Source organism: Anolis carolinensis, chromosome 6 (genome assembly GCF_035594765.1).
Source record: "Anolis carolinensis isolate JA03-04 chromosome 6, rAnoCar3.1.pri, whole genome shotgun sequence".
Classification (NCBI taxonomy): domain Eukaryota; kingdom Metazoa; phylum Chordata; class Lepidosauria; order Squamata; family Dactyloidae; genus Anolis; species Anolis carolinensis.
The window spans coordinates 84,696,629-84,720,145 of NC_085846.1; the positions used below are offsets into that span (position 1 = coordinate 84,696,629).

The 23,517-nt window shown below is 37.6% G+C and overlaps 1 protein-coding gene across 1 annotated transcript in view; it reads right to left on the reverse strand.

Annotated features, from left to right (window-relative positions):
* Positions 1–23,517, reverse strand: part of dnah11 (dynein axonemal heavy chain 11) — a 195,066-nt gene that overhangs the window by 77,098 nt on the left and 94,451 nt on the right. The window contains exons 48-55 of the mRNA XM_062958230.1: positions 22,518–22,620; positions 20,338–20,577; positions 19,408–19,569; positions 18,616–18,809; positions 17,119–17,281; positions 9,815–9,938; positions 8,423–8,565; positions 5,773–5,934 (exon numbers count right to left, since the gene is read on the reverse strand). Coding sequence (XP_062814300.1) covers positions 5,773–5,934; positions 8,423–8,565; positions 9,815–9,938; positions 17,119–17,281; positions 18,616–18,809; positions 19,408–19,569; positions 20,338–20,577; positions 22,518–22,620 — 1,291 coding nt within the window. The remainder of the gene's footprint in view (positions 1–5,772; positions 5,935–8,422; positions 8,566–9,814; positions 9,939–17,118; positions 17,282–18,615; positions 18,810–19,407; positions 19,570–20,337; positions 20,578–22,517; positions 22,621–23,517) is intronic.

Sequence of the window (23,517 nt, forward strand, 5' to 3'; positions counted from 1 at the left end):
TAAAATTCCACATTATTTGCTTTGAACTGGAATATATGGCAGTGTGGACTCAGATATCCCAATTCAAAGCAGATATTATGGGATTTTCTGCCTTGATATTCTTGGTTATACAGTTGTGTGGAAGGACCCTATGTAGGCAGCAGGAGTTTTATGCAAGACACAGATTTTGTGGTAATACTTCACATCGCATAATTATTTCATTTGCCTAAATTTCTAGTTCTGCCTTGATTTTTTCCCTCCAGTCTCTGACCGAAAGCAATTACTAGGGTTTTGTAAATCATGGGGCTGAGTCAATTAGAAACAGAATGTGGGTTCTACTAATGAATTTAATTACAGATCTTCAATTTGTTGTTACCACTTTACTGGATAATGTCACTCCCACTCACTAATGACCATTATATGTGGTCAACTGTCCTTTAACAAATGGAAATAAAAGGCTTCCCTTGATACCAAAGCACAGTGTGCAATTGACAAACTGTAAAGCAACGTGAGAGCAGCAATTCAAATCAGTTTTCAGCTAGACTGGAATTCTATACTGGGAAGCAAAACTGTCCTTTTCACAGATGTTGCACTTCATCTTTCTGTTGACCTCTTTAATATTATCGCTTTGGTTTTTCACCAACCACCCTCTTTCTTAAGGCTCTGGATTCTACTAAATACAAGCTGAAGAGAACTGTATTTTCTCCAGTAGTAAAATATTACCCTTCCATGGTGTCTTTTAGACTGGATTCCAGTAATCCAATGCTACCTCTATTCTCTGTTTTATGGAAGCTGTGTGGATCCAAGGAAACATCTCTGGATGGTAGAAAACGTACAATGTGATTTGCTTTCAGGCAAAGCAGTATCAAGTAAACTGGATTCCATGTAACAACAAGGAAATATGTTAAAAACAGCAACTGATTTCGAACAGATTCTAGCTCATCCATACTAGGTACATGTGATATTCACTATGGTTTCACTCATGTATAAAAACTATGAAAATTGGCTTGGCCTAGTGCAGGGGTCCTCAAACTTTTGAAGTCGAGAGCCGGTTCATGGTCCCTCAGACTCTTGAAGGGCCGAATTATCATTTGAAAAAAAATATGAACAAATTCCTATGCACACTGCACATGTCTTATTTGTAGTGCAAAAAAACCCCAACAACATTTTTTTTTATTTACTACATTTATATCCCACCCTCTCTCACCCCGAAGGGGAGTCAGAGTGGCTTACAAGTTGTATGTACATACAATATATTATATTATTAGCATAGCACAATACAGTAGAGTCTCACTTATCCAACACTCGCTTATCCAACGTTCTGGATTATCCAACGCATTTTTGTAGTCAATGTTTTCAATACATCGTGATATTTTGGTGCTAAATTAGTAAATACAGTAATTACTACATAGCATTACTGTGTATTGAACTACTTTTTCTGTCAAACTTGTTGTATAACATGATGTTTTGGTGCTTAATTTGTAAAATCATAACCTAATTTGATGTTTAATAGGCTTTTCCTTAATATGCTCCTTATTATCCAACATATTTGCTTATCCAACATTCTGACGGCCCGTTTATGTTGGATAAGTGAGACTCTACTGTATTAGCATTATATATTACTATATTGTACTATACCACTATACAGTAATATTATTAGTAATATTAAATTTAATATATAATGTATAATTAATTATATTGTATTATTATTAGTATTATTATATTGTATGACATTATAATATTATTAACAATATAATATGTATACACAATATATTATATTATTACCATAGCACAATATTGGTAAATAAAAGAACAATACAATATTTAAAAATAAAAACAATTTTAACCAACATAAACCTATCAGGATTTCAATGGGAAGTGTGGGCCTGCTTCTGGCCAGTGAGATAGTCAAGTTAAGCAGGATTGTTATTGTTGTGTGCCTTCAAGTCATTTCAGACTTTGGGTGAGCCTAAGTCTAAAACTGAGGGCGGGGGCCAGGTAAATGACCTTGGAGGGCCGCATCCGGCCCCCGGGCCTTAGTTTGGGGACCCCTGGCCTAGTGGATAGGGAAACCTTGAATAAAGCTCTGTACTTGCTGATTGAGTTCAGAAGGAGAGGGATGCTGCAGTTAAGGCTACAGAAAAGGTTTCTCTCACTTCTAATAAAGTAGACCTATTTCCAGTTGTGTATTTATGAGGGAAACAAAGGGATACATAATTTCTGTATTATGTAATGTCATATCTATATTGCATTTGATTCTATTTTGATTTTTTTTTAGCTAGGGTTTTAATATTTCCATCCAACTGAGCAACAGAGACAGAGAAGTCCTTGCAATCAGGTCCTGCATTGGCACCTCATTGGATGAAACTATTGGGACAGTGCATGGATGTCTAATTTAGCATATAATTCATTGTATTATATATATATATATATATATATATATATATATATATATATATATATATGTACATTTTCATTGTATTTGCAATAGGAAATTTTAGTTTGCCTCGTCTTAACCTGCCCTCATTTTCAAGCCTTCTCTTTTGTTAACTTCACAAACTTTTGCCTACTGAAATGAATAGCTAATGTAGTGCCAATAAAAGAGTAAAAGAGTGGAGGAAGAGGTGTTTTTTTTTTCTTATTGGCGGAAGGTACTATAGTAGTATTGTTAGAGCACAACTTACCAGTATTCTTCAACAACATAAGCTATGATGAAGGGTTGATAGCAATTACAGTCTAACAATATCTGGAGGGCCAAACATTATTCATCTCTGTATTCATTAACTTACAGTAAGACCACCATATCCACAGGTTTCCAAATGAACAGCAATTACCTGAAACTGCAGATACATCTAAACAGCAATAATATAAGTTCCAGTTCTGGCACAGAACTGGATAGCCTAGAGATTGCTGAAGCAGCAACTCTCTTCTGATGCAACTCTGTGGTAATTTCCAGGGGAAGCATACAATAGAATTGCTTGGACCACCTTGCAGGTATCATTTTCTCCCAGGTATTGGTAAGTGAAACTATGCATATTACTTCTATGGTTATAGGGATCTTATTGTATTTTATTAAAATATTTCTATCTTATCTTTTTCTACAGATTATGGGATTGCATGCAATAATATTAATTTGGTCTTGAATATTCAAAGTTGTCTTATTGTACTTATATAAGTCCTAAATACAACAGCTGTTCAATATAGCAATTCCAGATGAAGAATTGTATTTATTCCCTTTTAAAAATGAGATAATTGTTCATAATTGTATTCTCATATTTGTACACACTCAACAGATGACACAGAGTTCAAGAAGTCTGTTCAGCAAAACAAGTAGACACACGAATGGTGTCAAATGCAGGACTCTATAGAGCTGGAAAAGTATTTTTAATTATGGTAGACACTTCTTTTTTGAAGGAACAAGAATTACTTTCCTCTTATTACTGCTATTACACTAGCACTGATGCAATCTTGAATATTTGCTGATGTACAAGTTGGTGGGCAGAAGAGCTTACTGTTTCTTCAGTTTTCCCTAGTGTTAAAATGTTCCTGTTTTTCCTATATTTGTCATGTAATCCAGTGGTGAAGGTGATGAGACTAGACGATTACCAGGCTAATCTCAATCTAATCAATTTCATCCCTCAAAAATTATCCACCCCACTATTTAAAGAAACAGGTGTAAGTATACACATATACATACAGATATACATACTTCTTAAAATATTAAAACAAAATAAATATAAAAGAGTGTAATTATTGGGGATCTGTAAACTGAACGTACCACAGTAAATGACAACACTATCACACTACGTCCAAATGTTTCTAGAAAGCACCGACTGCACACTACTTGGTATAGAAAATAATGACAAGTCCCCATATGGCCAGTAGATGTCATTGGTCACTTTTTGAAGTATCACAAAAGCTGTTTCATTGCTCAGTTGTTGGTAGTGGAAGAGGTAAAGAAATGAGGGCTGCATTTCAAAAGCAGCAGTGCTGAATTATCAAGCTTCCCCTTGTTCCCTGCTTGTTTTCAAATCGCTTTATGCTGTAACTTTTAGACAAAATATAAGTTTTGAAAAGTGTTTCTCACAAGAAGGGATTCTATTAACCCGAATGCCAAGATTGGTTTCTTTAAGAGTCATTGGAAAAAACAGCACAGTACAGTTTATTTATTTCTAGAAGTTTAGTCCCTTTATCTCTATCTGTGCGTGCACTTATCTAAGACTCTTCAACAGTTGTTATGGCCAGACATATATTGGCTGCCTTTCTGAAATTTCAACAGTGTTTGCTTGTCTTGAATTTCTCTTTTATTACAAGGGACAGTAATACACATAACTCTTTCCATCTTTCATGAAATCTAATGTTTCTCATCATCACAAGTACCTTATATAACTTGCCAGAATCACTGTTGTTTCAGATAAAAACAAATGAATCATAGCTAACACAGATCTTTCTTCTATGTTTTGCTTGTTTTTAGGTATCAATTATGAATCAGAGAGACGTTTTAAAGGGTTATTGAACAATACAATAGAAGAAAGCCTTTTTCTAGCAAAGAATTCATTTTCTACTTTTTACCCTGCTTTCTGCTGTCCGCACCAGAACTAATGCTAGATTATGTCTATTTGCTTTTTCTCGATAATTAATCACTTTGATACTCTCGGCCTTTTCTGAACTTTTCATTCCTGGTCAAAGTTGTTCCATGGAAATGTCAAATAGTGAAGATAAAAAACTGAGCATTTCTGCATCTGGATGATTATCATTTTGAAAAGTATTGGAGAGAAAACTATAGACGAAAATGAAGCTGACTAAGGCTTCGCTATAACAGTATTTAGTTGTGATGTATCAAAAGTCTTCAAGAAAAGACCCACATTATCTATTAGCAGTCAATTAGATGTTCTTGGCATTATTCCCCCATTTCCATCTTAGAAAAATCTGCATGAAAAGAAGATCAAAAATCAGCTAATTTATTCAATTCACTGATATTAGGGTTAATTTGATGTTAGCTTTTTAACGCTGTATTCATATGTGGGATCTAGTTGGGATTTTATGTCAACATTTATCTGTTTTTTGAAGGCATTGAATATATGCTGTTGTTTGTTGGAATCCGCTCTGAGTCCCTTCGGGGAGATAGGGTGGAAGAGAAATAAAGTTTTTTATTATTATTATTATTATTATTATTATTATTATTATTATTATTATTATTTTATTATGACACAGCAAACAAGATAGATATGCTGGATTTCGTATTATTATTATTATTATTATTATTATTATTATTATAAATGTTCAACATTAAGGTGTCCATCTAAAGGAAAATGGGAATGATTTTCTCTGCTGGCTGAATTTTGCACACAGTCTCCTGCTTACAGAATCACAAAGAGCAGAGAAATCAGTAAATTCAAATATAACGTTAAATCCCTATTCCCCTATTTTCAAATAGGCAAGTGCACTAGTCTAATGTTACAGAAAAGCTTTGCTGAAACTCCTGAACTTATTCAGTTTCAGATGGGTGATCATTTTGCTCCTTCTCCTCCTTTAAAAATGGTCTTGGATTCTTCCTCTTTTAAATTCAGTAAATTATATTAAATAAATCAAATGCATTTTATTATAGGAACATAGTAATGCCAGTGAGCTTTGCAAACTAAAAGACAAATATGTGAAGAAACAAAAAAGGTTTGTGCCCCCCTCCTACACACACACACACACACACACACTTTCTTGTGGCTTGTTCCATTATTGATCTTCCAGAGAGCTCTGTTGCTTTTGCATATGATTGACGAGCTTGAAACTCTGTACCTTAATCCCAGGCATCTCCTCAATGAACCTCCTGCTGACGGACTGTAGGGCCTCCTGCGGCCACTCATGAAACCAGTCAATAGCTGTGCAGTTAACTATAGCTGGGAACTTCCGAGCTCTAACTCTCAGTGTGGAACCGACAGGAGAGAAACACAAAATGATCTGTCCAGAGGAGGAGAGGAAAGAGAAAGAGAGAGCAACACATTACATGGTGATCAAAGAGAGGAATGCAGTCAACTGTGGTGGCAGTGAGCCACGACAATCAGGCCCACAAATGAAAATGCAATCTACCTAGCAGCTAATGAATTTAGTCAAATTAGGATTCTGCATCCAGAAAATGGGAGTTTTGTTCATTTCCACTGTGCTTTGTACTCAGGGCTTCCTTACACTCCATCCCCTTGCTGCTCCCCATGCAGTTCAATATTTCTTAATGAGCTTTGTATGCATTAATTGACAATGTAAATGTCTAACAGAATCCAGCCTTCAAAAAAAAAATCCCCGTTTTACTTCCTGAGTTTCTGATCCTCTATATAGCTCCAGTACAAGTGAAGTTATTTGGACTCATATATCTATAACTGCCTGGGTGAGTTTTTGCATTTGAGACAAGTATCGTGACTATTGTTCCTCAGAGGTTTTTGCCAGTGTTTGGGGGTGAGTGGGGGGGGGGGGGGGGCGAGAGAACGACTTAAATACCTAGCTATTTTAAAATAACAATGCCCTTCAATTTTGCTCAGCTGTGCGCTCACACCCTGACCCTAAAAACATTTACTTGGAAGCAAATCCAATCGATCTTTAATAGAATTTACTACCCGGTGAGCATACATAGAAGCAGAGCCCTATATTACTGCAGACCTTCTCCCCTTTCCATCACTACAGGTTATCTAGCAGATGTTTTCCAATGAGTTAACTAATGTCTTCTGCAATACACAATCTCTACTTCGTAGCCCTTTAAAGTCTGAATACATGCTTCCTATAGCTGCCTCTAGAAGTACTAATTTTGCACAGTGGGGCACCCGTAAAGTAGTCACAAAGCAAGGCATGGCACATTTTGAAAGCACTTTCTAAAACGCTATTGAAAATAATGAAGTTGGGAGTGAAATCAGAGAGAAGACCAAAGAAGATGGAAGGAAAAAAATACTTTCAGAAGAGGCATGTGCTATGTGTTTTAGTTCTCTTAAGGACATTGACTACAGCCCAGTATTGAATATACCATATATACTCGAGTATAAGCCATCCCGAATATAAGCCGAGGCACCTAATTTTATCACAAGAAATCTGGGAAAAACATTGACTCTAGTATAAGCCGGGAGCGGTAAATTTCAGAAATAAAAATAGAAACCAATAAAATTACATTAATCGAGGCATCGGTAGGTTAAATGTTTTTGAATATTTACATAAAACTCTAAGATAAAACTGTCCAACTCTGATTAAATCATTATTCTCATCTTCTTCAATGTAAAGGCCCTTATGTATCCTTTTAATAACAATAGAGTAAAATAATAAATGTAATAACAATAATAATATCAGAGTGAAATAATAAATGTATGAATAATAATAAAAATAGAGTAAAATAAATGTAATACTAACAACAATAATAGAGTAAAATAAATGTAATAATACCAATAAAAATAGAGAAAAATAATAAATGTACCATATATACTTGAGTATAAGCCAGCCAGGACCCTCATTCGAGTATAAGCTGAGAGAAACTTTTTCAGTCCTAAAAAAAGGGCTGAAATCTAGGCTTATACTTGAGTATATACAGTATTTCCTCTACAAAAATACACAGTAAAATCTTAAACACCTCCTCTTCTTGAAATAACAATCTAGTATAGGAGGAACCAACCAAAATAAACCAATAGCCCGAGTCCTGTTGGCAATCCCTAACTGGAGTAGGCTCATTGAATCTACAGGATTAATATACAAGTTCATTCACCATTGAATAACTGATTCTGTGGTCTAGTCTGGTTGGACAACCAATAGGATTCAAACCACAGTCATCAAATGGGATGGGTGATGTTCTACAGTCATTTATTTTAGTTTTAGAACATGGCACAGATAGGAGCACAACTTGGCCAAAACAATGTTGGAGCCCTTGGTATGGGACACAGAGTATCTATGATAACAATAAGCAAACAAGAGTGTTCATTATAATTGTACAAAAACTTTATTACTGGTAAGACTTTAATCTGAAATATATTGTGCTCCTTTTTGGGAATTAGAGCTCAATAAGTATACTGACAAAATGGAGATGAAGGAAACCCAAGTCTGGAGAGCTAGATCTATAAATCTAGAACATATGTTAGAAAAGCAAAAGATATTTACACTAAACTGAAGCCGGGGTGTCCTAACCGAAGAAGTTGCAGTGTAGAAATGCCTATCCAGAATTTTAAATTACCATAATAATTGGTCTTGATATAATGTATGTCAGTTTGGCATATGGAGTTCAGCAGCTTGCTGGTGTGTTGAATGTGTTATATAGTGAATCACACTAGTGAAACTGTTTAAAATATTTCAGACTTGAAAAGACAATTCCCAGTGTGCTAGAGACAAAAGGAAGTCTTACATGTTTGTTAATACCTATAGTGTTCGTGCATAAAATAATCCAGCAAGATAAATTAAAATTGACTCCAAATATACTGCTTCTTACTTTTAGCTGCAGCCGTACTCGATCTAAAAAGAACTTCCAACAGTTTTCTCTGGAATCAACAAGACCAAGTCCTCGTATTTCACTCCTAATTCCTGTAATTATACCATCCATATCTTCATCTGTGAATAGATCTGGAACATCTCCTGTATAGGTAAAGACATTCCCCAAAATTAAAAAGAAAATAGAAATAAATCACAAGTCAAAGACAACTTTATTATGTTGACTGTAAATCTAGCAGAATTTGTCATTTGGCCTGATTCTGAATGGCAGAAATTAAGTTTGTCACTGAGAAACAGTTCTGAGTTAACACAGTTCTGCCTTAGCAGTGTTTCATACATAGTCATAGACGATAAAATAAATATATTTACTTTATATTCTGCCTTTCTTCCAGCATGGGAAGTGATCATTGATAGAATCATAGAGTTGGAAGAGACCATATGGACTATCTAGTCTAACTCCCTGCCATGCAGGCAAAGCGCAATCAAAGCACCCCTAACAGATGGCCATTCAGACTCTGTTTAAAGCTTCCAAGAAAGGAGCTTCCACCACACTCCGAGGCAGAGAGTTCCACTGTTGAACAGCTCTCACCGTCAGGAAGTATTTCCTAATGTTCAGGTGGAATCTCTTTTCCTGTAATTTGAACCCAATGCTTCGAGTCCTAGTTTTCAAGGCAGCAGAAAACAAGCCTGCTCTCTCTTTTTTATGGCATCCTTTTACATATTTATACATGGCTATCACGTCTCCTCTCAACCTTCTCTTCTGCAGGTTAACATACCCAGTTCTTTAAGCCATTCCTCATAGGGTTCCAGACTTTTGATCCCTTATCTCAAATATCAACTAAAAACAGAATAACATGTTTCACAACAATAAACCACAAATTACAGTTGTGGCACTGGCCACCATTATGTCTTCAAAAATGCAGCTTCCTGTAATGGTATCAAATAATGATATTTTATGTGTCTAGTTAATTTTCCAATTTAAATATTATTTAATAAATCACTAACAGACCAAGGAAGATATAAAATTATTTATAGATATGTTGATATAGGGTGTTATTTTCCCATCATCCTTGGCTGTCATGTTGCAATCCATCAATACAACTGGATAAATAGATGTGAACCAATACAAAAGAAATATCAAGAAACTGAGTTCATACCAATGCTTGATATTGACCTTGATATTAGCTTTTCGGGAAGAACCTTGTCTTAAGCAAACTGGGCATGGCATAAAAATAAGCAGGGTGAATATATACTTTTCTCCCAAAGGACATCCTAGCCTGACCACACTGGAAAACATCTCAAAGACAAATCACCCCCCTTTTTTAAAGTTCATTGGAACAGCAGACAATTTGTCATTGGGAGGATCTTTTGAGAAACGTGTAGGTCTAATCACCTGATGCCAACAAGTCATTAATCAGCACAAGAAAGCGTTCATCTGGAACTTGAGCATCTGTCAGTATAAACACAGTGGGAACATTCTTGGCTCCAGTCTTGATATACAGATTGGCAAGATCTACCTGTAAAGAGAAGAGGCGATTATTCATATTACATTACAATGTCGAAACAAGAAGAGGTACAAGAATAAACCGTGTGAAAGTACATGTCCATGGAGAAAAGCAGTGTTGCATCCTGTCTTCTTATTTACATATCTATCAGAGCCCCCAGTGGCTCAATGGGTTAAACCCTTCTGCCGACAGAAAGTCAGCAATCTGGGGGGCGGGGTGAGCTCCCTCTGTCAGCTCCAGCTTCCCATATGGGGACATACTGCGGGGTGCAGTAATAGATATGAAAGATATGGAACTGACCAATGGAACGGCCTGGACTACGCCTACAGATCACATGATTTACTCTGAAGTTCAGAGTTAAATGTTAATGGTATAATTGTATTTTAATGTTTTATTTTTAATTGATTGTTTTATACTCTATTTTAAAGGCATTGAATTGTTGCCACGTTGTAAAGCCGCCTTGAGTCCCCTCCAGGGTTGAGAAAGGCAGGGTAAAAGTCATTAATTAATCAGCCCCAGAGGGTTTTTAATAATCTATCCCGTATTTATTATGATTTTACCATTTATGTGTTTTAAATGCAATTTTTTTATCCTGTATTTTTGTTTTAATTGATATATTGTATTACTGTTTTATCTTTTTATAGTGTGATTTGTATTATGTTGCCTATATTTTGTCCTATGTTGTTTGGGCCTCTGCCCCATGTAAGCCGCCCCAAGTCCCCGCGGGGAGATGGTGGCGGGGTATAAATAAAGTTATTATTATTATTATTATTATTATTATTATTATTATTATTATTATTATTATTATTACCGTAAATAAATAAAATAAATAATAAATAAGAGAAACTTCCCAAAGGATGGTAAAACATCTGGGTGTATCCTTGGCAACATCTTTACAGATGACCAATTCTCTCACACCAGAAGCGACTTGCAGTTTTTCAAGTCGCTCCTGACATAAAAAAAAAATAATCCATAGCTGTGACATGACTCAGCCCTCTCCAGAGTATTCTTTAAAAGTCCATGCTTTTTTCCTTTCTCTTTCTTTTGACAGGTAACAGAGGAAGAGAATGGAGACCTTATAAGATTACTGAGTGAGAATGAAAAAGCAGTGAACCGACAGAAGAAAAATCTTCCCTGGGATTCAGAAAACTGCTATTTAGTGGCCTGCTAAACTGTTCCCTCTCAAGAACTCCTCAATCTGGATGGAACCATCTTGAAATGTCTTAAAAGCATTTCATTGCCCATCCATTTCATTTTGAACAGAAAAGAACTTAGATGAATTGACCAAGGGAAACATGCACTGCCCATTTGAAGTTCTAGTTATCCCATTCAGATTATTACTGCACTTTTTAGAGTTGGAAGACATCTGTGCAACTGTGCATATTGATTGCAATCTGAATTGTGGGTGGAGTACTTTATTCCATATAAACAAATCCCATGCAATAGTGAGTTAAGTTACTCTGCTAGATCAACAGGATTGATCATATGTTTCTTTTCGACAGAATCTGTGTCCTCATATGTATCAGAGGGTGGAGTTTCTTACTGGGACACTCTAGCTGGGCGGTGTTTCTTGCATATTCATATACAGGCAAAGGACAGACAAAAAACCGCATCCATGATTATACACACACACAAAACCTGATGCCATACAGGGTTTTTTTTTCTAAATACAAATCTGATAGATTGGACTGTCACTAAAAATATGGTCCCCAAAGTTGTGACCTAACTTAATCAGTGGTGTATTCAAGGCCTTAATTGGAAATTAAATATATTTTAAGATCAGAAAAGGTTATACATTTTTCCAGTCTCTTTTTATAAAATCACTAGCTGTGCCCGGCCACGCGTTGCTGTGGCTTAGTCTGGTGGTGTTGGTCAGTCTACATTAGGTTGTATTTATGCTGTGACCTCCACCCTTCTTTATACTCACATTAGTAGTAGTATTTGAAGTCTGTTACCTTCTTCAATTTTTGTGTTGATTGATAATTGCTTGAGATCCCTGTTGTCTTTGGTTTGTTGTTAATTGTGACGTCTGATTCTGCTGAGTGCGGTTTACATCTTATTGTGGTACAATAGTCTTTTTTGTTTTGCCTGTGTAGGTGTTTATTATTATTGTTGTTGTAGAGGTCATGAAGGCTGGATAAGTTAGATGCTACTGTATTGTTTTTTGGAGGCCCAGTGTAGCACTGACTGGCCTCTCAGCCTCAGTGCCTGGCTGCTTCTTGCCTGTGATGGTGTTGATTCTTATTGTTGTTGTTGTCATTGTTATTATTGTAATTGTTTTTTTTTGGAGGCCAAGTGTGAATGTAAGGATTGGCGAGGTGGATGAGCACTGAATGGCCTTGTAGACTCAGTGCATGGCTGATTCTTGCCTGTGTAGGTGTTTATTTTTGGTGGGTGAGTGAATGGATAGATGAGTGGATGGATAGATAGAGTGGGTGCTCTCCTTGTTTCCTTTATTCCTATGCTGTTCCCTTTCTCTGCTCCGATCCTGAGCTCGTTGATAAGAACACACTGGTCAGAAAGGAGGGTAAATAGAACCGGATCGATGGCCTTTCTCTCCCTTTTGCTCTTGGCCTTCCGGGCAGAGAGGGAGGGCTCTTGTCCTTGGCGTTCCTTCGCTTCCCTTCCCTCCCTCCTTCCTTCGTTCTATTCCTCCCAGCCTTTCCTGCCTGCGGAGCCATGGAACTGGGTCAATGGGTTGGATGGCAGGGAAAGGGAGAAGGAAGAGGCCTTTAATTGAAATGCATGGACTCCATGCCATGGGGTGCTGGAATTTGTAGTTTGCATCCAGTCCAAGCCCTTTCTTTCTTTTTGTCATGGAGGAAGAACCCACTCAAACCTCTCAGACAGATGGCCATCCGGTTTAGTTGTGTTGTTATAGTCACAATGCGTTGTTGTGAGTTTTTTGGGTTCAGATTGTGGTTTTGTGGTGTGGTTGTGTTGTTACAACCGGAAGGGAAGGCTTTTGTGTTGTGTTGCCAAGTTTCATATCTCTGGGGCATTTAGTTGTGTTGTTATAGTCACAATGCGTTGTTGTGAGTTTTCTGGGTCCGGATTGTGGTTTTGTGGTGTGGTTGTGTTCTTACAACTGGGAGGCAAGGCTTTTGCATTGTGTTGTCAAATTTTGTATTTCTGGGGCGTTTAGTTGTGTTGTTATAGTCATGATGCATTGTTGTGAGTTTTGTGGGTCCAGATTGTGGTTTTCTGGTTTGGTTGTATTGTTACAACCGGGAGGCAAGGCTTTTGCGTTGTGTTGTCAAGTTTTGTATTTCTGGGGCGTTTAGTTGTGTGCCAAGTTTTGTATTTCTGGGGCATTTAGTTGTGTTGTTATAGTCACGATGCATTGTTGTGAGTTTTATGGGTCCGGATTGTGGTTTTGTCGTGTGGTTGTGTTGTTACAACCAGGAGGCAAGGCTTTTGCATTGTGTTGTCAAGTTTTGTATTTCTGGGGCGTTTAGTTGTGTGGCAAGTTTCGTATTTCTGGGGCGTTTAGTTGTGTTGTTATAGTCACGATGCATTGTTGTGAGTTTTATGGGTCCGGATTGTGGTTTTGTGGTGTTGTTGTGTTGTTACAACCAGGAGGCAAGGCTTTTGCATTGTGTTGTCAAGTTTTGTATTTATGGGGCGTTTAGTTGTGTGGCAAGTTTTGTATTTCTTGGGCATTTAGTTGTGGTGTTATAGTCACGATGCATTGTTGTGAGTTTTGTGGGTCCGGATTGTGGTTTTGTGGTGTGGTTGTGTTGTTACAACCGGGAGGAAAGGCTTTTGCGTTGTGTTGTCAAGTTTTGTATTTCTGGGGCATTTAGTTGTATGCCAAGTTTCGTATTTCTGGGGCGTTTAGTTGTGTTGTTATAGTCACGATGCATTGTTGTGAGTTTTATGGGTCCGGATTGTGGTTTTGTGGTGTGATTGTGTTGTTATAACCGGGAGGCAAGGCTTTTGCGTTGTGTTGCCAAGTTTCGTATTTCTGGGATGTTTAGTTTTGTTGTTATAGTCACTGCGCCCGCAACTTTATCCTTTTATATATATAGACTAGCTGTGCCCGGCCACGCGTTGCTGTGGCTTAGTCTGGTGGTGTTGGTCAGTCTACATTAGGTTGTATTTATGCTGTGACCTCCACCTTCTTTATACTCACATTAGTACAGTAGAGTCTCACTTATCCAACACTCGCTTATCCAACATTCTGGATTATCCAACGCTTTTTTGTAGACAATGTTTTCAATACATCGTGATATTTTGGTGCCATGTTCGTAAATACAGTAATTTCTACATAGCATTCCTGTGTATTGAACTACTTTTTCTGTCAAATTTGTGGTATAACATGATGTTTTGGTGCTTAATTTGTAAAAGCATAACCTAATTTGATGTGTAATAGGCTTTTCCTTAATCCCTCCTTATTATCCAACATATTCGCTTATCCAACGTTCTGCCGGCCCGTTTATGTTGGATAAGTGAGACTCGACTGTAGTAGTATTTGAAGTCTGTTACCTTCTTCAATTTTTGTGTTGATTGATAATTGCTTGAGATCCCTGTTGTCTTTGGTTTGTTGTTAGTTGTAATGTCTGATTCTGCTGAGTGCGGTTTATATTTTTATTGTGGTACAATAGTGTTTTTTTTGTTTTGCCTGTGTAGGTGTTTATTATTATTATTGTTGTAGTGGTCATGAAGGTTGGATAAGTTAGATGCCACTGTATTGTTTTTTGGAGGCCTAGTGTAGCACTGACTGGCCTCTCAGCCTCAGTGCCTGGCTGTTTCTTGCCTGTGATGGTGTTGATTGTTGTTGTTGTTGTTGTCATTGTTATTATTGTAATTGTTTTTTTGGAGGCCAAGTGTGAATGTAGGGATTGGGGAGGTGGATGAGTTGTGTTGTCAAATTTTGTATTTGTTATAGTCACAATGCGTTGTTGTGAGTTTTGTGGGTCCGGATTGTGGTTTTGTGGTGTGGTTGTGTTGTTACAACTGAGAGGCAAGGCTTTTGTGTTGTGTTGCCAAGTTTTGAATTTCTGGGGCATTTAGTTGTGTGCCAAGTTTTGTATTTCTGGGGCATTTAGTTGTGTTGTTATAGTCACGATGCACTGTTGTGAGTTTTGTGGGTCCGGATTGTGGTTTTGTGGTGTGGTTGTGTTGTTACAATCGGGAGGGAATGCTTTTGTGTTGTGTTGCCAAGTTTCGTATTTCTGGGGCATTTAGTTGTGTTGTTATAGTCATGATGCATTGTTGTGAGTTTTGTGGGTCGTGTGGTTTTGTGGTGTGGTTCTGTTGTTACAACTGAGAGGCAAGGCTTTTGCATTGTTTTGCCAAGTTTTGTATTTCTGGGGCGTTTAGTTGTGTTGTTATAGTCATGATGCATTGTTGTGAGTTTTGTGGGTCCGGATTGTGGTTTTGTGTTGTGGTTGTGTTCTTACAACTGGGAGGCAAGGCTTTTGCGTTGTGTTGTCAAATTTTGTATTTCTGAGGCGTTTAGTTGTGTTGTTATAGTCACGATGCATTGTTGTGAGTTTTGTGGGTCCGGATTGTGGTTTTGTGGTGTGGTTGTGTTGTTACAACCGGGAGGCAAGGCTTTTGCATTGTGTTGTCAAGTTTGATATTTCTGGGGCGTTTAGTTGTGTGCCAAGTTTCGTATTTCTGGGGCGTTTAGTTGTGTTGTTATAGTCACGATGCATTGTTGTGAGTTTTGTGGGTCCGGATTGTGGTTTGGTGGTGTGGTTGTGTTGTTACAACTGGGAGGCAAGGCTTTTGCATTGTGTTGTCAAGTTTTATATTTCTGGGGCGTTTAGTTGTGTGCCAAGTTTCGTATTTCTGGGGCGTTTAGTTGTGTTGTTATAGTCACGATGTGTTGTTGTGAGTTTTATGGGTCCGGATTGTGGTTTTGTGGTGTGGTTGTGTTGTTACAACCTGGAGGGAAGGCTTTTGCGTTGTGTTGCCAAGTTTCGTATTTCTGGGGCGTTTAATTGTGTTGTTATAGTCACGATGCGTTGTTGTGAGTTTCGTGGGTCCTGTGTGGTTTTGTGGTGTGGTTGCGTTGTTACAACTGGGAGGCAAGGCTTTTGCATTGTGTTGCCAAGTTTTGTATTTCTGGGGCGTTTAGTTGTGTTGTTATCGCATGATGCGTTGTTGTGAGTGTTGTGGGTCTGGATTGTGGTTTTGTGGTGTGGTTGTGTTGTTGTAACCTGGAGGCAAGCCTTTTGCATTGTGTTGCCAAATTTCGTATTTCTGGGATGTTTAGTTTTGTTGTTATAGTCACTGCGCAAACAACTTTATCATTTTATATATATAGATATCAGAAGCGACTTGAGAACATACTGCGAGTTGCTTCTGGTGTGAGAAAATTGTCCGTCTATAGAGACGTTGCCCAGGGGACACCCGGATGTGTTACCATCCTGCTGGGAGGCTTCTCTCATGTTCCCACAAGCTAGAGCTGACAGATGGGAGCTCACCCCATCTCGCAGATTCAAACTGGCAACCTTTAGATCAGCAACTCAACCTTCAGGTCAGCAGTCCAGCCGGCACAAAGGTTTAACCCACTGTGCCACAAGTCCCTGAGAATTAGTGAGACAGAGAGATTTGGGTGTACAGCAGTTCCCAAGTGGCAAACAATATAGGTTCTGTAGGCTTGTTCTTAAGTTGAATTTGTTTGTAAGTTAAAACTGGTATATTTTTAAGGGTAAGATCAGTCAAATCTCTTTCTCTCTCTCTCTCTCTCTCTCTCTCTCTCTCTCTCTCTCTCTCTCTCTCTCTCTCTCTCTCTGGATAGCATAGGGAAGGCTAACACCTCTGTGGGGTTTGTTTTGCTTTCTTTGCCCCTGTTCAGGAGATTTCACTTCATTATCTGTCCCTTTAATAATTGAATTTTAAATATTTTGGCTGGTTGCGGAAACAAGGATTGGTAAGAAAGCTTCAGATGAGACACCCTTTTACCCATGATAGCTCTTTCAGGAGTTAATTTCCTTTCCGAGGGGTAGATTTCTCTCTCTGAGTCATTTGTAAGTTGGATGTTTGTAACTCGGGGCAGGAACTGCCTGTATGTTTCCCAAAGGTGAAGGGGAATGTTCTGGTGAAGCAAACTGACAGACAAAAGTGATACCTCCCTTCTTTCTGCACTCAAAGGATGAGAACCATATTTATTTTGTTCCAAACAGCATCATTCCCAACACAGACATCCTTTAGCCAATTGTACAATGATTGTGTTTACCTTTAGATCTTGAACTGAGTAATCTTTCTTCAAGGTAATCTGAAATACTTCAAGAGAGCCAATATATGCAGCCAGTCTTGACAAGCTTTGTTTCCCGCTGCCACCAACCCCAATCAAAAGTCCATAACCATGCGGTGACTCCAAGATTCGACTGATACGACACCTGATAATGAAAACGAGGAAACAATGTACAGCTTCAGAACAAGAAAGCAAAATAATACCTAAACAGAGTCTTCTGTTGCAGTTTTCATTCCTGACTTATTGCGACCTTAAGGCAAACCTCTCAAAATTCTTTCAGTGGGGATTTGCCATTGCTAAGTGTGTGTAACTTGCTTAAAGTTACCCAGAGAGTTGTCATGGCTGAGCAGACCCTAGTCGCCTACAGTTGCAGTTCAGCATTCAAACCACTATACAATCCCGTCTCTCACCCTTGAATAGAAATATAAAGCATTGTTACATGAAACACTCAGGACTTTGAAAAGTTACTTCTTGACAACTCCCAGTATCTCCCAGTCAGAATGGTCATTGGTTATGATGTCTGGACTATTCTATGAGCCTATAATTCTATGAGTCTATAATTCAAAAGTAATTTGGACAGGTGAAGAAAGACAGAAAATATTACAAAAACCATTTCCAATGAAGCCAGAGTTTTATTTACTTGGGTTGACAGAGAGCATAATGAAATTGAATTCAAATGAGGATAAAATATTCACATATGCAGCGACAGCCACAAGAATAACCTTTGCTAAACATTGGAAACAAAGAGACATACCAACAAACCAACACTGGTTGGAGAAACTGAACGAGATATATGATATGGACAAACTAACATACTTAATGAAAACTAACAGAGGTAATATAATAAAACCAACTAACTGGGAAAAATATGAAGAATATAAGAAAAAGTCAAAGGAAAAATAAGCAAAAGGAGAATCCGAGGACAGTTATAATAAACAAACTCTAGTCCAATGCATGAAAAAGGGAAGAAAATGGAATAAAACTTATACCACAAAGAATAGAAAGCGGAAGGACTTTCGTTTCCCCTCTCCTCGCCTTTTTTCTTCTTCTTTTTTTCCTCTCTTTTAACCTACCCCCACTGTCTTATTCTCATATTTAATGTATGTACATGTAAGAAAATCTGAATAAAAATTTAATTTAAAAAAAAACAAAAGTAATTTGGACAGGTGAAAAACTGATGAATTTCCTGCAGAGATGGAAAGGAAACCAGTGTTTCTATTTCTGTATCAGAAATGGGAGTATCAGCCTAACATATAGAACCATCTGGTGAGCTAATGCATCCATCAGGATTTGAGTCAGGAATTTGTAGTGTCACATATTATTAACTAAATACATGATGCACAAAGAATCCTGCATAAAAGTGGTATTTTCTACCTTGGTCCTTTATCTACTTATGAAAATATATGGTTCCAAATCAAGTATCTAATGTGCACAACTATGCCATGCTCTTATTCAAGTGATACCTAGGCATCTACTTACACGTGTTGTATGGCATCTTCAAATAAAACTAAGTTCATAGATGCATTCAGTTCATTGTAATTTTCTTGAGTTTCCATAAGTATCTTTCTGAGCACTTCCCAATCTTTGACAGGCATGTAATGAGGGTCCGTCACACCATTTGCAAAATGACAGTAAATAAGTGGTTGCTGGAGAAGAATGTGATCTTCCACATCCTGGAAAGTTGGCAATGTAAAAAACAAAAACAAATTAAAATACATGATATATATAGATGGCAGTACATACTATTTATCTTGCCTTAGATATACTGTCAATGATTTGTCCATGGCTAGGTTTGGTGATTGCTAAGCAAATTCCTGAGATACAGGATGGGTTTCCATATAGTCTATCAATGGAAGCATATTTATGGAAAGTCAATTCCCCCACAACCTCTATGGGTTACTTCCAACCCCAGATCACTTCTGATTTGGAACAAAAAATTGTTGCATGAAGATAACATTAACAGAAGCATTAATAAAAGGTTTCCTTAGATGATGGGAATGTATGGTGAGAGGGTCACTTGCAGTGATAAATCTGTGGATGGGTAAAAGGAGTCCTTTACTCAGGTTAGCAATCCACCTTTAAGTAAAGTCAGTGCAAACCCCCCAGTCAGTGGACTTGGCTTCTGTTATTTTAGTCTGAAAAGTTCGGAGTAGTTCTGTAATGTTCATTGTACAACCTGGAGAACATTTACCATCTGGCTGATATGAGAACCACCAGCCTCAATGCCTGTATTCCTTTATGTGCAAGTGCCCTACTGATCTACAACTCTACCTCAAAGTATCTATGTGCAGTGTCAATCAACTTTTTATGAAAGAGGGTACAATCTTTTTCTTCCACCAATTTATCACCATAGACACGCGAAGACTCATGAAGCCACAGACGTATAAGATCATTAGGATGTTTTATGCATTCTTGTTTAGCAAACAAAATTCCCTATAAATGAAACAAAAACAGTATTTTAAAAATAAATTTAAAAGGTCATTACAGCAAAACTCACATTTAGAATAAATTTAGAATAAAGAAGGAGCTGGCCTCAGGATCTGCCTTTTATGAGAAGGGATCTGCTCACAGAAAATTAATTTGTCTAACTTTAGAGTTCCCTTCTCCTGCAGTAAAAGACTATAATCCTTCAATTGTTTTGCAACATTTTGGGCAGGGAAATCTACTTCCAACACTGAAGATCAATACACGATTTGCATCCAAGTCAAAGTGCATGAGGTACTACTGAGACTTTCTAAAATGAGACGTGTCAAGGTTAAAAAAAAACACATACTTTTAGATTGCAAAGCATTCTTGCAGCAATCCCAAGCATGTTGGGCATGATTGTTCTGCGGTGAAAGAAAGTTACTTTGCATATGATATTCCCTCCCCTATCTCTATTAGTTAGAATTGCTAGGGCTGAGATAGGACACTGACAAATTGGCTAAAATTAAGTTTCGATATTATACTTTGCTATTATAATACATCATAATACAGGATTTTGTGATCAATTATGTGCTCTATGTTTTCCTTCTGTCTGGTTAAAAGTGCTAGATATCTTGAAAGTTTATTCAAGACCCTATTTTTAATCTATATCATTGGTTATAATTCCCTTTCTGTAGACAAAATCTTTATTAATTTCACTACTATACTTTGCTTTCCCAACTCCCAGTTTATTCGCTAGCTTAAATTTTTGGATGAAAATGAAAAGGAACACAAAACCTGGAAGATGTTGGAGAGGTCCCGAAGGTTGAAAATATAATGGAATTTAACAGCGGTGGGAAGAAAATTCTGAACCATTATCTGGTGAAGCCACACTGCTGCTTCAATCATAGCAGGGCCATGTTTTAGCACTGATGGATTAAAGCCTTGATGTTGAAAGTGGAAGTCAAGGATCTTGCTATAGATGGTATTCAGAGCATCAGCAGATGGGAAATTCATGGCAAACACTGCAAAATGCCTCTGAGACATAGAGGAAAATCATTTTAGCATTAGTAACATATTATTACTGTAGTAATATATAGTTATCAAAGATAAACATATTATGAATAAACAGCAATGTGAGTAAAGGTAAATAATCTAAGGCTTAAGAACACTCACAGCATCAGTATTCTCGTGCTTTTTTTTCTTTCAAATTTATGTAAAATCAATAAACAACAAACACATTTCATATGATGCCCTTCTATACAAGTACTAGACAGTTTGAATAAGATCTACCCAGCCTGGAACTAGAGCCAAAACAAAGCCTTGTGTCTTTGCTGCAACAGTCAGATTATGAAAGTCAAGATCCGAAAGTCTGCTCCTGACTGACCTGCAGGCTTCCACATTTGTAAGCATTAAGAGTGCTTCCGAAGATAGGCAAATCACATTGATCTTTCTGAGAACCAGAGTACCATTCTGAAATAAAATGATCTGATAACAGAGAGGGAATATAGCTATCGGGATCTGCTTGAAAATGAAAGACCACATAAGATCTTTGTCTCAGATTGAAATGCTTGTGTACAACATTTTCTAGAGGGAAATGTTATCCTAAGTTGTTATCTAGATGCATAAGTAAATACAAGTCCTTCATTTCCATTCACCAGTTCCACTCAGGAATCCCACTCTATTGAAACAAAAATGAAAAAGATCTAACTGATATTGCTGGCACAAAACAAGAATTACAGATTCAATTTGTCTGCTGTAATTGGCCAAATTAACTCAATTTCTCCATAGCTGACATCTCACTCATGGTCTGTATTGTTTTGCTGAGCTTTGCCATTTGTGCTATGCTGTTAATTGCAATATTCTGTGCCCAGGGCCACCTCATCTGATAGTATGGCCTCCAACTGAGGCCAACACCCAGCCTTAGGGTTCCTAAAATATCACAAGACTTCTTTGTTAGATTGAAATCCTTGTGTATATTTTTTTCCAGAGGGCAATGTTATCCTAAATTGTTATCTAGATCAGGGCTTCTTAAATCTTGCCACTCACGTCCCTTTTTTTTGGCCTGAGAAATGTATATGTGACCCCGGGTATATAAGATAAGTATAAAAATAAAATATTTACTGATAACAAATTATCATTTGCAAGGCTTGCTAAACAGGCTGGTTTTCCCTTTTTATGAAGTAAAGCTGAAACATTGTTTGCCTAGTCCACTGCAAACACTGTGCAAATGAGTTGTGCAAATATCTAAAACAGCCACTAGATGGCATTTGGAAAACTTTTACTCCTATCAAATTTTTGGGATACCAACATTGAGCTAAGGGGATCCTGTTTGGAACCCACAGTTGAAGAAACAGTGATCTAGATGAATAGGCAACAGCAACTCCTTTATTTCCACCAGTTTTACTCTGGAAAAGATCTAACTGATATAGAGGAGTTGAACTTTTTTAAAAAACAGATGCACCTGGCCAAATGGTTTTATGGACCTATTATGGAACACAAGAGTGAGAAAATCTGTAAGGTTGTCTATTCTATGATTCAGAAAGCCTTTAGTCAGATTAAATATTCAGAGATCCTGGGATGCATGGAAAAGGAAGCAAGTGGAACGATTAATTGCTACACTTCCAACATTAAGGGATATGTTCCTGCAATTGTTTATCTCAGGTTTATGCAGGATAGAACATAGTTTCTTCAGAAATTTTTTTAACATAATCTAGAATAAGAAAGGGTGTCAGTTTTGTGCACTTCAGACACCACCAACTTTAGAAAGACACAATACCATACACTGTAAATCATGATTTTACATAATAATCTAAATCCTTAGTAGCATTACTGTCAATTTTATGCATGCATCACAAAGCACTTGTCTAAATCATTTGACAAATCTTCTGCAATAAGAGAGTAGTCTTTTATAACTGATTATATAACTGTAACATAGAGATATTTGGGTTACTGTGAGATGGCATTAGGAAACTTACTTGAAGTCGGGGGTTGATGGTGAAGCTGCCAACAGTTGGGTTCATACAGGCAACATACTGACAATTATGGATTTCTTTTAGAGTTAATGTCTGTCTATCATACCTAGGGAGACAGGTTTCCCCCAAAAAAGAAATATTATAGATAGTGTTATAGTTGTGATGATCATAACATTTACACATCCAATTGACTTCATCCAACCTCAATTACAATGAAAGCAAAGTCAGAAATTATGTTTAATCCCCATTAATAAAATATTGCCATAGGACAAATTGAGAATTATCCAGACAAATGGGTAACCTAGAATAAAATATCAGTTATTTCAAATTCACATTAACATTTTTCAGAAGTATTAAAACAAGTGCTTTCATAGAATCATAGAATAGTAGAGTTGGAAGAGACCACATGGGCCATCTAGTCCAACCCCCTGCTAAGAAGCAGGAAATCGCATTCAAAGCACCCCCGACAGATGGCCATCCAGCCTCTGCTTAAAAGCCTCCAAGGAAGGAGCCTCCACTACGGCCCCGGGGAGAGAGTTCCACTGTCGAACAGCCCTCACAGTGAGGAAGTTCTTCCTGATGTTCAGGTGGAATCTCCTTTCCTGTAGTTTGAAGCCATTGTTCCGTGTCCTAGTCTGCAGGGCAGCAGAAAACAAACTTGCTCCCTCTTCCCTATGACTTCCCTTCACGTATTTGTACATGGCTATCATGTCTCCTCTCAGCCTTCTCTTCTGCAGGCTAAACATGCCCAGCTCTTTAAGCCGCTCCTCATAGGGCTTGTTCTCCAGACCCTTAATCATTTTAGTCGCCCTCCTCTGGACGCTTTCCAGCTTGTCAACATCTCCCTTCAACTGTGGTGCCCAAAATTGGACACAGTATTCCAGGTGTGGTCTGACCAAGGCAGAATAGAGGGGGAGCATAACTTCCCTGGATCTAGACGCTATTCCCCTATTGATGCAGGCCAGAATCCCATTGGCTTTTTTAGCAGCCGCATCACATTGTT